Here is a 20483-nt window from a genome sequence, read left to right as displayed (position 1 = left end):
ATTTGTTCCTTCCTAGTTCCGTTCCCAAGGTCTATATGCACTTTGGATCGACCCGTTCGAGAAAAAATAAAAATAAATTAAAATGTAAATGTTTTAAAAAATATGCAAACTTCGTGTACACTGGTTATTTAAGGGCGAGGCTTATCGAGTTCAAGTTTCGTACTCGAAACTATGCTCACCTTTTTAGGTTGTCTAGAATTTTGTTGACATCACGTGACGTATCATATGGTAATTTCTAAAAAACTGCAAACGACAGGAAATAGAAAGCTTCTTATTAATTTCCCATGACGTATATATAATGTTTCGTACTTAACTAATGGAGAACGCCACCAGCAGGCTTGAGAGTCAAAAGGTATAACTCAAACACTGTAAATTTGTAAACTATAAATCAAAAGTTGATATCCTGCATACATCAATGTCATCATGCTTTAGCCTTTACCATAACATACATGTAAGGTTAAATTGCTGAAGGGTCCCCCTCCTAAATTCAGTCAGAGCTAACTAATGTTATGAGTCAAAAGCAGATTCAGACATAAATAGTCTAAATCTGCTTTTGACTCATAGAGCCTAGAGGTCTAAATTTGTAGGTTTCAAGATTTGTCTCCCTTTAATTTAAGACAAATTATGACTTCAATAAGTCAGTATGTGTTAAGCAAGAAATATTTGAACTGAATTAAAAAGTTGCAAATATTGACTCCTACAAGTTCCCAAATTGGTCAACTTCAAGACCCAAGCACATTTATAAAAAGGTCAAGCATCTACATGACTCATTTTGAGTGTAGATACTCCAGCATGATGAACAGCTAAAAACTTCCAAGTACATGTATGTACAGTTAAAGTAAAGTCTGAATGTCCAGTTAAAATGTAACGTGTTCTATATTAGTTGTGTAATAGTGCATGTTGACACGCTTACGGCTTGAATAGCGTGTCAAAAATGATCCACAGATGGGGAAGCTCGGATATCTGGATGTATGTTATTCTAAGATATAATGGTGACAGGTATAAATGAATATTTGAAGAGTCAAATTTCGTTTGTACCTGTCTGATGTTGTGTGCAATTGAGCCACAGGTCCTGGTGTTGTGGAATTGTAGCAGGTGGTGGACAGGAACTTCTACAACACTGTTCACGATTTTATAGAACATTACTACTCTGTTCCTGGCTCTTCTGTGTTCTAGTGGTTACCAACCTAATTGTTGAATCATGTTTGTGACACAGCCAGGGTCCCTTGTGTAGTAATTCCCTGTGACAAATCGTGCAGCCAGGCATTGTACATTTTATAGTTCCTGGATTTGCTTTGCTGGTTTGGATCCCAGACAGAGCTGGCATACTCCAGGACAGGCCTCACTAATGACTGTTGTGTAAGCCTGGCTCTTTACATGTACCTCCTTGGGACACTTCCTGAGATTCCTGCACAGGAATCCAACTGTTCTGGTGGCTTTTGCTGTTGTCTGGTTGATGTGCTCTCAACACGACTGATTCTTACTGATGTACATGTAGATGCCAAGTTACTTCCCACCTAGAACGCTTTCAATGGTATGACCATGAAGATGGTAGCCAAACTTAATCAGGTTGTGTTTCTTGCAGATGTGTATGGTGGTACATTTCTGAGGATAGAATACCATCTGCCAATCTTTTTCCCATTTATCCAGTTGTGTTAAATCCTCTTGCTGTTTGATGGAGTCACTGATAGATCTAGTAGGCAGATAAATCAGGCAACCATCAGCAAACAATTTTACACTGGATTTGACAGATTCCAGGAGGTCGTTTATAAAGACGAGAAAGAGAAGGGGTCCCATGACTGTAACCTGTGGCACTCCTGTAACTACCTGTTTCATCTGATGATGTACCCTCAACTAGTACATGTTGTTTCTAATTGTTAATGAAGCTCTCAACCAATATCCAATTTATGGCAATACAGCTTATCACTATTATTCCAATCTAGATAGATAAGTTCTGAAATTACACAATTTATTGTGCATAAAACTTTTCAACGAGGCATACTTTAAGATCGTAAACACTTCAAAAAAAACATTTTTATGACTTTAATGTAAACAAGACAACTTGCCCCACTACCAAATCGCCCCAGACAAAATCATCCCACTTTCTACCAACTGGCCCCACTCTTGTTTACCATATAGCCCCTTTTATGAAAATAGGTAAAATCCAGATGAATTTAGTCCTGCCCACTCGCCCCACTTATGTACATGTGCAAACTTATCATCTGAGAATAAAATTATGTAAACACCCATGATTATTGCTTTATCTTGTAAAACAGTGTTTTATATTAACCAGAAAACAGACATGAAGACCTGTTGGTGACCTTCTGCTGTTGTCTGTTCTATGGTCGGGTTGTTGTCTCTTTGACACATTCCCCATTTCCATTCTCAATTTTATCATTAAACAATTACAATGGTCAATAAGGTCACAGAAATGCTTATAATTACTTCTTTCTGCTTTGTGTCTACCAAAATAAAAGAAGTAAAAACAAGATGCCTTATTTCAGTAGGATTTAATTATTTTTTCATAAGTGGGGCGAGTTGGCAGACCTTTATTCATTGGGATTAAACAGCTTTTCATAACTGGGGCGAGTTGTCAGGCCTTTATTCATCTGGATGTATTTCCTTTTCAATAGCACGGTGAGTTGGTAGGTCTAAAATCATAGGGATTAAACTGCATTTCATAAGTGGGGCAAGTTAGCAGACATTTAGTCATTAGGATTTAACTCCTTTTCAGTAGAGGGGCAAGTTGGTTAAAAGTTGGGGGAGTTGGTCTGGGGTGATTTGGCAATGGGGCGAGTTGTCATGGATTCATTTTTAATTTGTGTTTCAAAAATTTGGATCATAATCTATTAAAATTTCAAAACTTTTTCCAGGACTTGAAGTTTCTCAGCTCATTACTGATGACCTTTAATTTGTTTTTGCAACACTTGACACAAACAGGACGTTGTCTATAGGTAATATACTGTATTTTTTTCAGGATTGGTCTAGATAGCGATAACGTGTTTAGACCATTTTCATACTACCGACTTCTGATCCTGGAAGCTTATAATTTTTAAGATTACCTACATTTTCTACACTGTGGTAGGACATGCTGGTACTCTGTCAAGTGAGAGCAACTAAAAGAAGTAAAATCTAGCTTACAATCTGTGCAATTTGGGGAAAAAATAACAAATAATAAAGTAATGAAAACACTAATACATTTGTATTTAATATTACCTTGTGCATTAATACAAGAAAAATGTATCTGGTAGTTCCACAACATAATCCCAATAGCAATGCCAATTAACATAGTTTTGAATGAACTGCAATAGGTGGAGATACATGTACCTAGTCTTTACCTTTGTGTTTACATCATCAACATCGCAATGTTGACAATAGCTGGTCAACATTCTGCTTATATCATTTGTATATTAAATGAATAATTCAATGGTTTAAATTAATAATAATTTTCGTTTATTATGTAATACTTATGAACTTTATTATGTTCATTTGCTATTTATCTGTAAAAGTTTTGTGCATAAGAAACTAAAAAAGAAAAAAAAAAGAAATTCATTTAATTAAAATACTCATATTCATGAAATAGTTATGTTCTTTAGGCATTTTTACTGCCATATTACTGCCAAAATTAATTTATTTTTGTTAACACTTTTAGTGTTTGAAATAATTGTTTGATATTAGCAATAATAGAAAAATTTAAGAGGAAAGTCTCCTTTAATTGGCAATAACTCCTATAATTAGTCATAAATGTAAACAATGTAAACATGATATCATCAATACATTGTAAATATCGTGAAGTTAACGATGTAAAAAGTATATAAGAGTTCATACAATATAAATGATGTAGACATGATATCGTGAACACTGCTATGTAAAGGATGTAAACACTGATATTGATAATACATTGTATACATCGCAATGTCAATGATGTAAACAGTATGGTATTGTATCATTGGCAAGTATACCTCATCTCCTTATTTTTATATAAGAGTTGTTACAATGAAAACAATGTTGACACAATATCATGTAAGTCTTGTTAATATAGGGATGTCAACAAGATATCTTTACATTATAAACATCGCAATGTTAACAATGTAAACGAGGTAAACAGTATATAGGAGTTCTTACAATGTAAATGACGTTAACACGATATTGTGTCAACATTGTTAATCTCGTATTAATGGTATAGAACCACTAATTCAGGCCCGGTCTGAAAGAACATACAAGAAAGTAGTCATATGTTAAACAAAATAGTTCCTACGCATAGCTGTATCTTTGTCAATAGCAGGATTATTTGGTTTGTTTTAGTATCAAATGAAAGCTTGGGGACTTGGAATCACTGTAGAACCCTTGTTGAAAATTTTAATTGAATAATAAAGAAGTATATGAAATTTTAATAGGAGGGCTCATTTGGCCTGTTGTTCAGATCAGAAGTTCCTGTTTTTGTACTATCAAACTTCCAGGAACCAGTACGCTCTAATATGCAATTAAAGTTATGTTGATTTTTTCAGCACAAGACAGGATAAGGTACAGTTTTGACATGAAATAACTGCCACTTTATTTGAACTTAAGATAAAGAAGCCTTTAATGCTTGAAATTGCAGAATTTAACATAGAAAGCAATGGGGCTATGAATTAGTGGTTTTATACCTATTACTGACAGACATGTGAAATTCTTTTTTTAGAAATCATACACTTTACAGTGAAAATTGGTCACTTTTGTTGTCAGAAATCATGTTACATTATTTTTTTATGTAACAATTATGTTAGTGTCAAATTACAGCCCTCAAATTGCTACAATAAGGTAATTTAGCCTTTTTTGGTCATTTAGCATACACACAGTTAAGATTTTACCTGAAATTTTAATTTTTGGATTATCTAACACTGAAACCAATGAAACTTGTATATTATGACTAGTTTATAGTATAAATATTGTTTTTGGTCAAATTATCTAGTGAGTGTTCATGTTTAATTGTGTTTCTTAGTGAATTATTTATTTCAAAGAAAACTGGTGTATACTTATATAGGAATTCCAAAATACTTGAAATGCATTTTATAACCATTTTAGCAAGTTGTCTAGCTTAGATATACATAAATTGCTCCTGCTGATCCATGTTTATATATAAAAGTATGTTCTTTTACCAAATCATTCTCCTTTTCCAACATGTAGAAAAAAGGGGGGGGGGACAAAATTATCATTTATATTGTATGTTTGGACCACTGTATTTATATTCAAGGAAGAATCTCTGATAAAAATAAGACATATAGGTAAGAACACTGTTACTTGAGTAGATATTAACAAATCAGAAGTGGTAAAAATTGAAAAAGTGTCATATCTGTCACTATTAGTATCCATATGTAGTTTTCTTTGTTTAACGCATATGTTACTACCAGTCTAATTTGAGCTTGAATTTAGTGATATAGTGTTTTGACAAAAGCTTTATGTGTTTTTCTATGCTAGAAATAGATCATAGAAGGAAATTAAGTCAAGCAGAAGTCAATATAACAAGTTTGGTGCTGTTATAGGTATAGAACCACTAATTCAGGCCCGGTCTGAAAGAACATACGAGAAAGTAGTACATATGTTAAACAAAATAGTTCCTACGCATAGCTGTTTCTTTGTCAAAAGCAGGAATATTTGGGTTGTTTTAGTATCAAATGAAAGCTTGGGGACTTGGGATCACTGTAGAAGCCTTGTTGAAAGTTTTATTTGAATAATAGAGAAGTATTTGACATTTTAATAGGAGGGCTCATTTGGCCTGTTGTTCAGATGAGAAGTTCCTGTTTTTGTACTATCAAACTTCCGGGAACCAGTACGCTCTAATATGCAATTAAAGTTATGTTGATTTTTTCAGCACAAGTCAGGATAAGGTACAGTTTTGACATGAAATAACTGCCACTTTATTTGAACTTAAGATAAAGTAGCCATTAATGCTTGAAATTGCAGAATTTAACATAGAAAGCAATGGGGCTATGAATTAGTGGTTTTATACCTTAATGTAAACGATATATACACAATATAAACGATGTAAACAGTATATAAGAGTTCTTGAAATGTTAACGATGTTGACACCATATCATGTTAACATTTTAAATATCATGATGTCGACAATATTGTTTTTAGATTGTGCACTGGTCATGGATAGTTTGTTTCAAATCTATTAAAGCGGAATTGCAAAATAATATTTCCCTATTAGCTGTGTTTGCTTCATTTGTGCAAGTCAATAATTCAACTCATTTTAATTATTCATGCAAACTTCAATTTAACCCATAACTGGGATGGGCTTTGCATGGTCTGAGCATGTTTAGTTATTACAAAGAAAAGAATGTCAACATTGAAAAGTGGAACAAGGCAGCCACCAGGAAGATCCCTTACATTGACTATTCTGCCCACAAAAAAATCATTCAAACACAGGTAAAACGATGATTTACATATTTGTTTAATCTATGACATGAAATCAAACAGACCTAGAAAAATAGTCGTCGTACGATTTCGTGTGCTTGCAGTGTATTTATATTTATGTTTAAACCAGGTCATATGACATTAAGAATTCTTCGGAGATCAAGTTGATGGTTAATTAGATGGCATCTATTCTAAAATGCCCACGAAATGTTGATACATTATTAAGAGTCCATGCATTGATAATTAATTCTTTAGGATTTTTATTGTAATTTGGATAGACTTTTATTAAAGTATGTTGTAAATAAATATGAGATTTTGAGTCGAATTGTTGAACATGAATTTGACAGCTAATGTCCTGTAGGTTTGATTTTAGCTGTTTTCACCTTTACCATTCAAGAGTTATGGTACTTGATTGTTGGAAAAATTCAAAATTTTGTGGTTTGCCGATAATAAATGGAGAATCCTTTTTTGAAATTGATTGAAATTTTAATGGAATGTTTGGACCACTAAACAAAATCATGATCTCTCAGTTGCTGTAGGCAGGGGTATCTATGATCACTAGATCACCTCTCTTAGTTTTAGACAATCAACAGACTTTGAGTTACTGACATTTGTTATTATGCATTCTGTCATTTGGAACTTGATGTGCATCAGGTTTATTTGAAGGATTTTTATGTTAAGTCATGTGGTGGTAACAATCAGTTTTTATTTCTAAATGTATTATATTGAGTATACAATGTAGGTGTGAAAGTTACTTAGTACATCTATAGATATCCAAAATCAAATCCAATTTGTTATCTTCATTTGTATAACTTTGTTATCATTTGTACAATAATTGTTACATAGATGACTTTACATATGACCAGAATCAAATTTTGTTGCATTATCTGATTCAGAAGTGTGTGTAATTGGTATAAACACAGATATTTACATTTTTTCATTAACAACAGAACATGATAAAATAGTTATGCCACAGGTATGTAATTAAAAATTGACAGCTTGTAAATCTGTGTGCCTTTGATTAAGAGTACATTTTTGTATTCAGTTAGTGGGTTGTAGTGCCACAATTGTATTCTATATATTTTTTTCACTCTAACTGCAATGAAGGTAAAGTGACAGGCCAGCATAATATCAAACTATTTTATATATAATTTAACCCAAGTGAGTAGTCGATTATGTTATGTCTGGCTGAATTTTTGTTTTTTGTATAATGTACAAGTACAAACATCAACAATTTATATTAGCAAAAGTTACATGCTCATTAATTGACACCTGATGAAGATGTCAGATGGCTGAGAGCCTAGTTCCAAATAAATTTAATCTCATATGTTCATGTATACAATTTGGAATCTAAATATAAACCAGTCATCATAATTTTGTTTTTGAAAGTTTCAAGTTATATATATATATATATATATTATTTTAAAAAGACTGCAAATATTGAGCAGAAAAGGGGAGATAATCAATGGAAAAGTTTATGATTTGGTTTCATTGATTAAGAAATTGAACAGCTAATAAACACTGATGAATGAGGAAACTTTACAGATGGATAAACAGATATTCTTTATTGATTTTTTTATGTTTATATTGGACAAGTATAAAAATGAAAACTTTTATTGCAATGTTCTCGAACTATCATACATTTCATATCCTTGATATGTTGATTAATTAATGTTTGTTGTGCATTTTTGAATAATTTCTAAAAAGGTATAATGTTTACTATGCTTATTTTTAGAGAAAAGCCCAAAAATATTCATTAAATACTGTTCCTAAACTTTAGTCTAATATTTTGCAGGACAATCATTTTATGAATTTATATAGGTTTGCTGACATTCGCCCTATTCCACATGTGGTTCAAGTCTTGGCAAATACTTCGTAAAAAATACTAAAGTATTTGTGGTTTGTTTCTAGTTAAAACAATAATTTTTTTTTTATATTTTTTTAGATAGTTATACTATGGGACTTAATTCTATTTTTCAAATATTCTTAATGAAACTTAAATCAACTCAACATATTTGCTTGAATATACTCCTTTTATGATTTTTAATATAATAGTATTTTTTCAGTCTGTGTTAGACATTTCTGTTAGAAATCCAGTGACTCACAACACCTGGGATAAAGGAAGATATACAAGTTATGAGATTGCTGTAAATGTAAGATTATACTTTTTGAAATTCTAGTTTTTATACGATTTCAAAAAAATTTTTGTGGTCGTATATTGGTATGACGTTGGCGTCGTCGTCGTCTGGCGTCGTCCGGCGTCGTCTGAAGACACATTGGTTTTCGCACTCTAACTTTAGTTTAAGTGAATGGATCTCTATGAAATTTTACCACAAGGTTCAATACCACAAAAGGAAGGTTGGGATTGATTTTGGGGGTTATGGTACCAACAGTAAAGGAATTAGGGGCCAAAAATAAGCATTTTTGTAACTTCTAGACATAACTTGTGTGTTAGTGTATGGATCTCTCTGACATTGTACCACAAGGTTCCATATCACAAAAGGAATGCTGGGATTGATTTTGGGGGTAATTGCCTCAAAATTTTAGGAATTAGGGGCCAAAAAAGGGGCAAAAAACAAGCATTTTTCTAGTTTCATGACAATAACTTGTGTGTAAGTGTATGGATCTTTCTGAAATTGTACTACAAGGTTCCATATCACAAAGGGAAAGCTGGAATTGAGTTTGGGGGTAATTGGCGAAACGTTTAGGAATTGGGGGCCAAAAAGGGGCCAAAAATAAGCATTTTTCTAGTTTCCAGACAATAACTTGTGTTCAAGTGTATGGATCTCTCTGAAATTGTACTGCAATGTACCATACCACAAAGGGAATGCTGGGATTGATGATGGGGGTAATTGCCTCAATATTTTAGGAATTAGGGGCCAAAAAGGGGCAAAAAACAAGCATTTTTCTAGTTTCAGGACAATAACTTGTGTGTAAGTGTATGGATCTTTCTGAAATTGTACTACAAGGTTCCATATCACAAAGGGAAACCTGGGTTTGAGTTTGGGGGTAATTGCCCTAAACGTTTAGGAATTTGGGGCCAAAAAGGGGCCAAAAAACACATTTTCCTAGTTTCCAGACAATAACTTGTGTTCAAGTGTATGGATCTCTCTGAAATTGTACTGCAAGGTACCATACCACAAAGGGAAGGCTGGGATTAAGTATGGAGGTGATGAATCATAAGGGGGTTCAAAAAATTGGGGGGGGGGGGATTTTTTTTTTTTTTCCCTTTTTTTTCTTTTTTTCCTTTTTTTTTTCTTTTAAAATTTTCCATTTTAAGTTGGTTATTTCTGATTTATATTTAAAAGCAAATAATTATGATATGGTAGGAGATACACACCAAACAGGATGTGTAAATTATTATATAATAAGTATTGTGCAATAGCAAGAAATTTTCAATTGCACAGTATTGCACAATAGCAAGAAATCTTCAATTGCACAGTATTGCGCAATAGCAAGAAATCTTCAATTGCACAGTATTGCGCAATAGCAAGAAATATCAAATAGCACAATATTGCGCAATAGCAAGAAATTGTCAATTGTACAGTATTGCACAATAGCAAGAAATATTTAATTGCACAGTATTGTGCAAAAGAAGATACTTCGTATAAATTGCTTATTTCTTGACCAATTTCAATGGGGTTTTATTCTTGAATTTTTGGGGTTCTTTAATATGCTGAATCTAACCGTGTATTTAGTTTTTGGATTTTGGGCCCCGTTTTTAAATTGGTCCACATTGAGGTCCAAAGGGTCCAAAATTAAACTTTGTTTGATTTCATCAAAAATTGAATTATTGGGGTTCTTTGATATGCCGAATCTAACCGTGTATTTAGATTCTTAATTTTTGGTTCCGTTTTCAAATTGGTCTACATTAATGTCCAAAGGGTCCAAAATTAAACTTAGTTTGATTTTAACAAAAATTGAATTCTTATGGTTCTTTGATATGCTGAATCTAAACATGTATTTAGATTTTTGATTATGGGCCCAGTTTTCAAGTTGGTCCAAATCGGGTCCAAAATTAAACTTTGTTTGATTTCAACAAAAATTGAATATATGGGGTTCTTTGATATGCTGAATCTAACCATGTAATTAGATTTTTTATTTTTGGGCCCCGTTATCAACTTTGTCCACATTGAGGTCAAAAGGGTCCAAAATTAAACTTTGTTTGATTTCATCAAAAATTGAATTCTTGGGGTTCTTTGATATGCTGAATCTAACCATGTATTTAGATTTTGGATATTGGACCATAATAGGTGAATGTCCAATTTAAAATTTTTAAGTTCTTAGACCACATTCATTCTGTGTCAGAAACCTATGCTGTGTCAAATATTTAATCACAATCCAAATGCAAAGCTGTATCAAGCTTGAATGTTGTATTCATACTTGCCCCAACTGTTCAGGGTTCGACCTCTGCGGTCGTATCAAGCTGCGCCCTGCGGAGCATTTTATTTAAATATTTTTTTGTATTCATTGACATTGTTTATATTTATACATTTTTGTTCATTTGATGTTTCATTACTAAATGCTTCCCTTTATAAAAAAAAACCAATTGATCTATTATTTTAAGGATTTATGTTTAGTTAAAATGAATACTAGTATGTAAATTTCTCAGTAACAATATACATATTTTTAAGTAACAATGCATGGACTTTATTTGGTCTAACATTTCTCGGTCACACAGGATTATTTAGTCTAAATAGAATAGGTTTGATTATAGATAGCTGACAGTAGTCATTTGACCTTGAAATGATCAATTTCATGGTTTCCATCATGCTTCACCTGTTTGATTCATAAATTACTTTGTAAAAATGAATTTCTTCTATTTTTATATGAGATATGTTAATAGTAGAACTATAATATCAGGCATGTTACGTAGCCATGATGTCTCTTCAGTAGTCAAACTTAATATTCATTGATGATATTGGAAGAGCCCCCTGGCTACATGTGGAAATATATACCATATCTCCTCATTTTTATAACTGACTACATTTCACAGTTCACAGTATTTATTATGAAAGCCAGTTGATATTTTGCTGTTGCATATTTATACGCCCGTTTACGGGACGTATTATGGTATACCGTTGACCGTCTGTCCGTCGTCAACATGTCGGTCATTAATTCAAAAACGCTTTAACCAATATGCATGAAACTTTGGTGAATATCTATTGACGTGAGCTCCCTTTCGTTTTTTATAAATTTTGGATTTACCGTTTCCGAGTTTTGGGATTTTATTCATTAAAAAAGGGGGGGATTTTCCAGTTTTCAGACAATAACTCGAAAAAAGATATCACCAATTTGCAAGAAACTTTTGTGAATTGTTCATATCTATTGAAGTGAGCTCCCTTTTGTTTTTTATAAATTTCGGATTTACTGTTTTCGAGTTTTGGGGTTTTATTCATTAAAAAAGGGGGATTTTCCAGTTTTCAGACAATAACTCAAAAACAATTTCACCAATTTGCAAGAAACTTTGGTGAATTGTTTATTTCTATCGACATGAGCTCCCTTTTGATTATTATAAATTTCAGACTATACGTTTCTGATTTATGGAGTTTTATTCATTACAAAAAGGGGGATTTTCCAGTTTTCGGACAATAACTCAAAAATGCTTTCAGCATTTTTTATGAAACTTTGGTAAATTGTTTATATCTATTTTTGTAAGCTCCCTTTTGATTTTTTAAAATTTTTGATTTTATGTTTCCCAGTTATAAGATTTTATTTATTTATAGTCTGACAACAGATTTACTAAGTATTACGCTACAGCACAGTGTATTGCACAACAGCAAGAAATCTTTCATATAACCAATTTCAAGTTCTTTGACTACATTTATTCTGTGTCAGAAACCTATAATGTGTCAAATATTTAATTACAATCCAAATTCAGACCTGTATCAAGCTTGAATATTGTGTCCATTTTTGCCCCAACTGTTCAGGGTTGGACCTCTACGGGCGTATCCAGCTGCGCTCAGCGAAGCAGTTTATTTTCTTTTCTTTCAGACATCGAATAAGTCATTCTGTTTGAGTACATCTACCACAAGAAGAAGATACTCAGAGTTTGAATGGCTGAGGAAAACTCTGAAGAATCATCACCCTTTAGTGTATGTAATTCTAGCTGAAATTCCATATTTTACAATGAGTTCCCTTTCTCACTATGTGATTTTTTTCTCTTTACTTTGTGACCAGTGCCTTCGTTTCATCTGTCTAATTTGTAAACTTTTGTTAAATGTCAATATATAGCTTGTTTGCAGAGCCACTTGGATAAATGAAACCAAATTGTCAGGAATGTATTTTTTTTTCTGATCCTGAAGCAAAAGTAAATACTATGTAATCTCTTATTGAAATTGCTCCTTGTGTAGAGTGATATTATGCATTGATATCTATTTTATGATTCTGCAAAAAGGGAAAACACACCCAAAGTCATTATCCCCACTAAAAGCTTTTTCAAGATTGAATTACAATACTGTAGGGATAATCAGATGAAGGAACACCCTAAATTTTACAATTGATCTGAACTCAAAGATGACTGCCACTCTGGAAAACAATTTAAAATAGGTCCATGGAAATATAAGAACAGCTTTTTGTTGGCAATGCTGCACAGACTGCAGAAATTTTATTTAAGTTGAATGATATGATAGTCCTAAACTTTTATGTTTAGTAATTTTATTGTTATTGTCATATCAAATTTGATCTCCATGGAACTTTGTTTTGAACCCTTGAGAAAACAAGCATATATCTTTTGTAACAAGTTTTATTCTGTTTATTTTGACAGGATGCCTCCACAATTACCACCAAAGAAATATTTTGGAGACAGATTTGATCCTAGCTTTATTGCATTCAGGATGACAGGTTTAGAAGATTTTCTGAACTAGTAAGTCATACATAATATGGACATTGGCACAGATTTTTAGCTCACCTGACCTGCCAACGTCTGTTAACTTTTACAAAATCTTTTCCTCTGAAACTACTTGGCCAATTAAAATTTAACCTTGCCACATTTACCATTAAGGTATTTAGTTTTAAATTGGTGTATGATATTCCCATCTGCCAACCAACATGGAGGATGTGGCTAAATGAAGCTTTTGTTTATTATCTTGAAAACACACCATAGATTTAGAAAATCTGACAGGGTCAGAAATTTTCAGAATGTTGAGATCTAACTACTGTTCGTTTACATGAAAACTGTCAGACAACCTCTTATAAGGATAATTGTGACTAATTTAACCATTTTGTTTTCATTATTGCCTATTATAGTTATAACTATAATAAGATACAGAGAAAGTTTTTATGGAAAAAATTATCAGCAGAACAAGATCTGCAAATTAAATAGGTCAAATTACCAAAATTGTCAGTTCACTCCTTTTTATAAGAAATGTTTATCACTTCTAAGTCGTAGTTGACCTTAATCAGATGTAAGGTGTAAAACTTTGAGGTCATTTATCAATCTATTTAAACTTGAACATTATTTTCATAAGCAATATTGTAAGCTGTTAATTTTCGACCATTACATGCTTAAGAGTTGAATCCAAAATGTATGCAACTTTAACAACAGTTGAAAAAAGTATTGAAAATGATATACAAATGTATGTGCATAAAAACATGTTTCTTTGATAATCAGGTAAATACAAATAATTTTACCTCATTTAATTTAAATTTGACATTTTTAATCTGGGTAATTTTATATTAGATTTTGACTGGAGTAATTCTAAAACCTGTCACACTATTCCAAATAAACTGTGACAATAACACAAAGCATTGAAAGCAATTAGCAAATGAACTCTTTTTAAAGTACCTTCGTGGACTGAAAATCTACCATAGAGTCTTGTTTCATCAAAAATGCATATCAATAACCATTTCTTGAATACATTTCATAAAAACAGTAGATAGATAAATTTAAAAATGTATATTTATTTGAATAAAATAAGTTCATTTATGTTTGTATAGTGTTATATGATATTCTATATTACAATTAAAGATGATAGTGAATAATCTCTAATGTATTGTAACAGTTTTACATATTTTATATCTTTACCATTTTACTGGAAATCATAGTACTGTTTCAAATTGAAAAAATTATAGACCCCAAAGAAATAAAAACACTTGACACCACCCTTTACAAAATTAAAACTAATATTATTAGTCCATCCACAAGAATGGTTATACATCTGTCGTATATCCCATTTCAAAGCAATAGATCATTAATTATAAGCAAACTTTACCCAAGAATACAATTTAAAATTATGGCTGAATACTTCTGCAGAATAGTGTTATTGAAAAACTCTCATCACATAGAATTACACTAGTCTGATGTCAGGGTTTTAGAAATGCATATATCAGTTCTTTAAGTTCAATAGTGTTATATGATATTCTACATTACAATGAAATTTAAAAACACAAATTTTATCTTTTAGTCTTTTATCAGAGAAAGTATTCTTGTCTGATACAACTATGCACTTGTTTCTGCAAACTAATCTCACCATCAAAGAAATCAAAGATTACATAGAAGGGAAAATCTCGGCTTTCTCTCTAGATAGTTTATGGAAGGCAAATGGTATAAAAGAAAACTGCAGGTATATAAATAATGAATGATCCTTGTTACTAACCAAATTTATGAAATTATAAGATTTAATTTTGTAAAATATCATAATTAATGGAATAAGGAGGTAAAATCTGTTTCTCTATAAATTTGTTGAAACCGTAGTGATCATAATTTCAAAAAAAGATATCGAGTGCTTCACAGTATCATAAATTTTCATGAGGTTTTGTAATTGTGGTTTTGTGATTTTTAGGAGAAAAAAACAGATTTCATTTTTTTTTAAGCAGATGTATTTATTATTTTTTTTTTTTGACAGATTATTTAATCAGACTTACACAGATTCTTCACGAGGACATAAAGTTGTGCACCTGCTGTTTTTATACGACCACAAAATTTTTTCGTATATTGGTATGACGTTATCGTCGTCGTTGTCGTCCGAAGACACATTGGTTTTCGCTCTCTAACTTTAGTTTAAGTGAATGGATCTCTATGAAATTTTACCATAAGGTTCAATACCACAAAAGGAAGGTTGGGATTGATTTTTTGGGGTTATGGTACCAACAGTTAAGGAATAAGGGGCCAAAAATAAGCATTTTTGTAACTTCCAGACATAACTTGTGTGTTAGTGTATGGATCTCTCTGACATTGTACGACAAGGTTCCATATCACAAAGGGAATGCTGGGATTGATTTTGGGGGTAATTGCCTTAAAATTTTAGGAATTAGGGGGCAAAAAACAAGCATTTTTCTAGTTTCATGACAATAACTGGTGTGTACGTGTATGGATCTTTAAGGAATTGTACTACAAGCTTCCATATCACAAAGGGAAAGCTGGAATTGAGTTTAGGGGTAATTGCCCAAAACGTTAAGGAATAAGGGGCCAAAATTAAGCATTTTTCTAGTTTACAGACAATAACTTGTGTTCAAGTGTATGGATCTCTCTGAAATTGTACTGCAAGGTACCATACCACAAAGGGAAGGCTTTGATTGATTTTTGGGGTAATTGCCTCAAAATTTTAGGAATTAGGGGCCAAAAAGGGGAAAAAACAAGCATTTTTCTAGTTTCATAACAATAACTTGTGTGTAAGTGTATGGATCTTTATGAAATTGTACTACAAGGTTACATATCACAAAGGGAAAGCTGGGTTTGAGTTTTTTGGCTAATTGCCCTAAACTTTTAGGAATTTGGGGCCAAAAAGGGGCCAAAAAACAAGCATTTTCTAGTTTCCAGACAATAAATTGTGTTCAAGTGTATGGATCTCTCTGAAATTGTACTGAAAGGTACCATACCACAAAGGGAAGGCTTTGATTGATTTTTGGGGTAATTGCCTCAAAATTTTAGGAATTAGGGGCCAAAAAGGGGAAAAAACAAGCATTTTTCTAGTTTCTTAACAATAACTTGTGTGTAAGTGTATGGATCTTTATGAAATTGTACTACAAGGTTACATATCACAAAGGGAAAGCTGGGTTTGAGTTTTTTGGCTAATTGCCCTAAACTTTTAGGAATTTGGGGCCAAAAAGGGGCCAAAAAACAAGCATTTTCTAGTTTCCAGACAATAAATTGTGTTCAAGTGTATGGATCTCTCTGAAATTGTACTGAAAGGTACCATACCACAAAGGGAAGGCTGGGATTGAGTTTTGGGGTGATGAATCATAAGGGGGTTCAAAAAATTGGGGGGGGGGGGGGTTTCCTTTTTTTTTCTTTAAAATTTTTCATTTTAAATTGGTTATTTCTGATTTATATATAAAAGCAAATAATAATGATATGGTTTGAATAGGTAAATTAAAGATTTTTAAGTTCTTAGACCACATTCATTCTGTGTCAGAAGCCTATGCTGTGTCAAATATTTAAACACAATCCAAATTCAGTGCTGTATCAAGATTGACTGTTGTGTCCATACTTCCCCAACTGTTCAGGGTTCGACCTCTGTGATCGTATCAAGCTGCGCCCAGCGGAGCATTTTATTTGGTTTATAATGTCTTCCTAAACACAGACACAATTCATTTACAATATATCAATCATTCACTTTTGCATTGTGTATTTCAGAGAATTTTGTGGTCTTTCCACTACAGAAGAGAATAATGAATGGGCACATGTGAAAAAAGACGAGCCAACAAAGTCAGAAAGTCTAAATGTTGAAGAGTGTAGCGATTCGAATAATTCTGATATCAGTTCATCATTTTCTGATGAAGAGGATAAATTGACTGAGTATCCTTCTGTCTCTTTAGTTGCCTATGATAATTTTAGTGAACAGGACTCTGGAGTTTCTTCTAATACAGAAAAATCATCTTCACCAGAGCTTTTAAAACAAAATTCTAGTCAAAGAACTTCAAAAACAATACATGCTGATAAAATATTAGAGGACGACTGTAAAGTTAAGGAGATAGAATTAAGAAGAGGTATTTCAAAACAAGTAAAAGTAGATTCAAATTTAATATCTGAAGTTGATTTTGAAGATGATTATCAAATTTCTGACAATTTCAGTATCAATACTACCAAAAGATAGACATTATCTTCAACCATGATGCTGATATTTTTGATATACAGTTCGTTAATCTTCTTTGGGAATCACAAATCTTTGTATTTAAATAGTTAAGACAAAATTTTTGTATTTGTTTTCTTTAAGGAAGGTGTTGAAATCAAGTGACACTTTGAGATTAAAGTGTTTAAAAAACATACCAATAAAATGTTCATATTTTTTAAATTACAGTAAATTCAAAAAATTTTAAGTCCTGCTTGGTATTAGATGAAGTATGAATGTTTGCAATTTTTGATTGTCTTTTCTGATACATTGGTTTTTACTGTGTGACTGTATTGGTCTTTTTTTACTCCTGTTTTTTCTCTCTGAAACTTAGAATATTTAGCTATTTCTGAATTACTGATTTCTATCTTATTTTGAATTTTCACACATTAGAACTTTTTTGATATGAACAGCTATTATAATAATGTATACATGATAGCTGTGTAATCTCGGATGTGTTGTGTTAAATGTTTGTCTTGCAAGTGATTTTTATTATCATTTATTTCAGTGTTTAAATAAGTATTTTAATAGTGTGAATGATAATGCTTGTGTACATGTAGCATGTTGATAGCTGTTTCAGTGTATAAGCTGTGTATTAATCTTTATATGTAAGTTACTGTAAACCAACTAATTTTCGCAAGCGATTTATTTTTTCATGACTTTCGCGAGTAGAATAATAACGTGAATATAAATCGTCACGAATATGTAAAACTTTGATCTTTCCTTATTTAACTACATCAAGCAAATTTGATAATCGCGAAATTAAATCGGCACGTAATGAGCTAGTAAGGGCTAAACGTGAAAATAAGTTGGTTTACAGTATGCATCCCTTCAATCTTTGTGATGAAGACTCGTTCCAGCTATAAATAAAGAGGTTTTAAAAGCTCATTTATGATATTTTCAGAATCAACTCAAACAATGTTCTTTTAATTTTCCAATTTGACCAACAAGTTTATGATACATGTATCATTTTTGTCTTGCATGCCACAAAAGCTGCAGAATGAGAGACATAGGGAAGCGAATCAGACAACAACGTTGTAAGCTTATTGAATAAAACTTTCATTTTCTCTTTTGAATTGTTTAACATTTTGTCATACTAGGGCCTTTTACTAAGCTTATTGTGGAATGCCATACATGTAATTGTTCATATCTTTGTCCTCTGGTCTTTATGGATAGTTGTCTCATTGGCAATTATTCTGCATATCCTTATTTTCATATGCATACAAAAGTCTGTGTGGTGGCCAAATAAGTACCTGTTACCTTAAGTAAGGTGGATGTGTTTTATATTCATTATAATACATTTTTTCTTTCCAAGAAGTGTTTGATGTCATTTGTTTTACTTGCAGTATTACTATTATTTTGTATACAATTTATTGAGATGTATGTTCATATTTTGAATTTATTAAACAATTCAACAAGAATCACTAGTTATCCTTTTAAAATATATTTGGAAATATTAGACATTTATATGTGCCAAAAACAGCTGAAGAATGGATAATTGTCTCCCGTTTGTTGTGCCACCGGGGATATGGTAATGGTCTCTGTCAGTCAGTCTATCTAAAACACATCAATACTCAAACATTTGACATAAAGCTTTCATACTTGGTAGAATTGTTTTTCTTAATATATTCTCTTGACCATGATGCTATATCCTAAGTTGGATTTAAAATTTTTTACAGGAGTTGTAGGAGTTTGATCATTTTATTTTTAGTATTGTAACAATGACACCTTGTAAATGCCACTTCTTTGGGTTTATTTTTTAGAAAGATCTTATACTTGGTAGGATTGTTTGCCGTCATGTAAAGTTGGCCATCTTTTACCACAGATCTACAAATAATTTAAACATGACCAAAATCATTAGTAAACTCGTTAGTGGACTTCTTGCTCTATAATGCAATTTTTACCAATTTTTGGGGTTTTGCCTAATATCTTGAAAACTATAAAAGATAGACACTCACAGTAATCTGAGAAAAACAGCAGAAATGTAATAAAAGTTATTTACTTTCAAAGAAAAAAAAGATAGACAAAAATGATCAGCAAGACAAGATAATAAAAATAAGTCAACTTTTGCTGAATTCATTAATGAATTATTTATAGGAGTGACTACTCTATAACGAGGATTTTTATTACCCTTATTTGTGTTTAGATAGCTATATAGAGAGAAACTGAAAACAGAAAAAATGATCAGCAATGCAAGATCAACAAAATAGAGATTAATTTAAATAGTGCGAGGACATTTTACTACGGCATATCAAACTTCTTGTATTTATTGTATTACCCAGTACCCCTATTCAATTTTTTAAAGATGAACTTTTTTATGGCCCGCCACAAAGTGGTCGGCTCAGCCATATAGTTTTACCTTTGTCCATCATTCTGTCTTTCCTTCATTCCGTCATAGGATATAGCGGTGTTTGCCACCATGTCTACATACTCTGAAGGAGGCATGATACAGGGTTACTTCAGTCTTTCTGTCCTAGTATTCATCTGTATGCCTGTTCAGTCCATCTTTCTTTCTGTCCCATGAAATTTTTTCACATTTTTCTCAGGAATTACTAATCAAGAGCCACCTGAAATATGGTAGGGAGCATCTAAGGAGCATGCTATAGCCTTTTCAAGAAACTTATTTATGGAATTATGAATTTGACTCTAAAATAATAAATTGAAGGTTGTTATCTTGTTGGGCAGTAGAACTGCTCCCCAGTAATGAAACCATATGAAGAGTCAAAGATTAGCGTTTTTATACGACCGCAAAAAAATTTTGTGGTCGTATATTGGTATGACGTTGGCGTCGTTGTCGTCGTCGTCGTCGTCCGGCGTCGTCGTCCGGCGTCGTCGTCCGAATACACATTGGTTTTCGCACTCTAACTTTAGTTTAAGTGAATGGATCTTTTTGAAATTTGACCATAAGGTTAAATACCACAAAAGGAAGGTTGGGATTGATTTTGGGGGTTATGGTACCAACAGTTAAGGAATGAGGGGCCAAAAAGGGGCCAAAAATAAGCATTTTCTAGTTTCAAGACAATAACTGTGGAA

The 20483-nt window shown here is 32.2% G+C and overlaps 1 protein-coding gene across 1 annotated transcript; it reads left to right on the top strand.

The window, feature by feature from the left end:
- Nucleotides 1-201: 201 nt before the first annotated feature.
- LOC127728324 (sorting nexin-10-like) lies at nucleotides 202-18871 on the top strand. Its single transcript, XM_052235670.1, has 6 exons — nucleotides 202-352; nucleotides 8466-8552; nucleotides 12394-12494; nucleotides 13166-13264; nucleotides 14805-14963; nucleotides 16976-18871. The coding sequence occupies exons 1-6, from the start codon at nucleotides 317-319 to the stop codon at nucleotides 17433-17435; spliced, it is 942 nt and encodes a 313-aa protein (XP_052091630.1). The 5' UTR covers nucleotides 202-316; the 3' UTR covers nucleotides 17436-18871.
- Nucleotides 18872-20483: the final 1612 nt, after the last annotated feature.

The sequence above is a fragment of the Mytilus californianus genome, unplaced genomic scaffold (genome assembly GCF_021869535.1).
Source record: "Mytilus californianus isolate M0D057914Y unplaced genomic scaffold, xbMytCali1.0.p SCAF_2, whole genome shotgun sequence".
In the NCBI taxonomy this organism is placed as follows: domain Eukaryota; kingdom Metazoa; phylum Mollusca; class Bivalvia; order Mytilida; family Mytilidae; genus Mytilus; species Mytilus californianus.
This window is presented reverse-complemented; position numbering and strand designations above follow the sequence as displayed.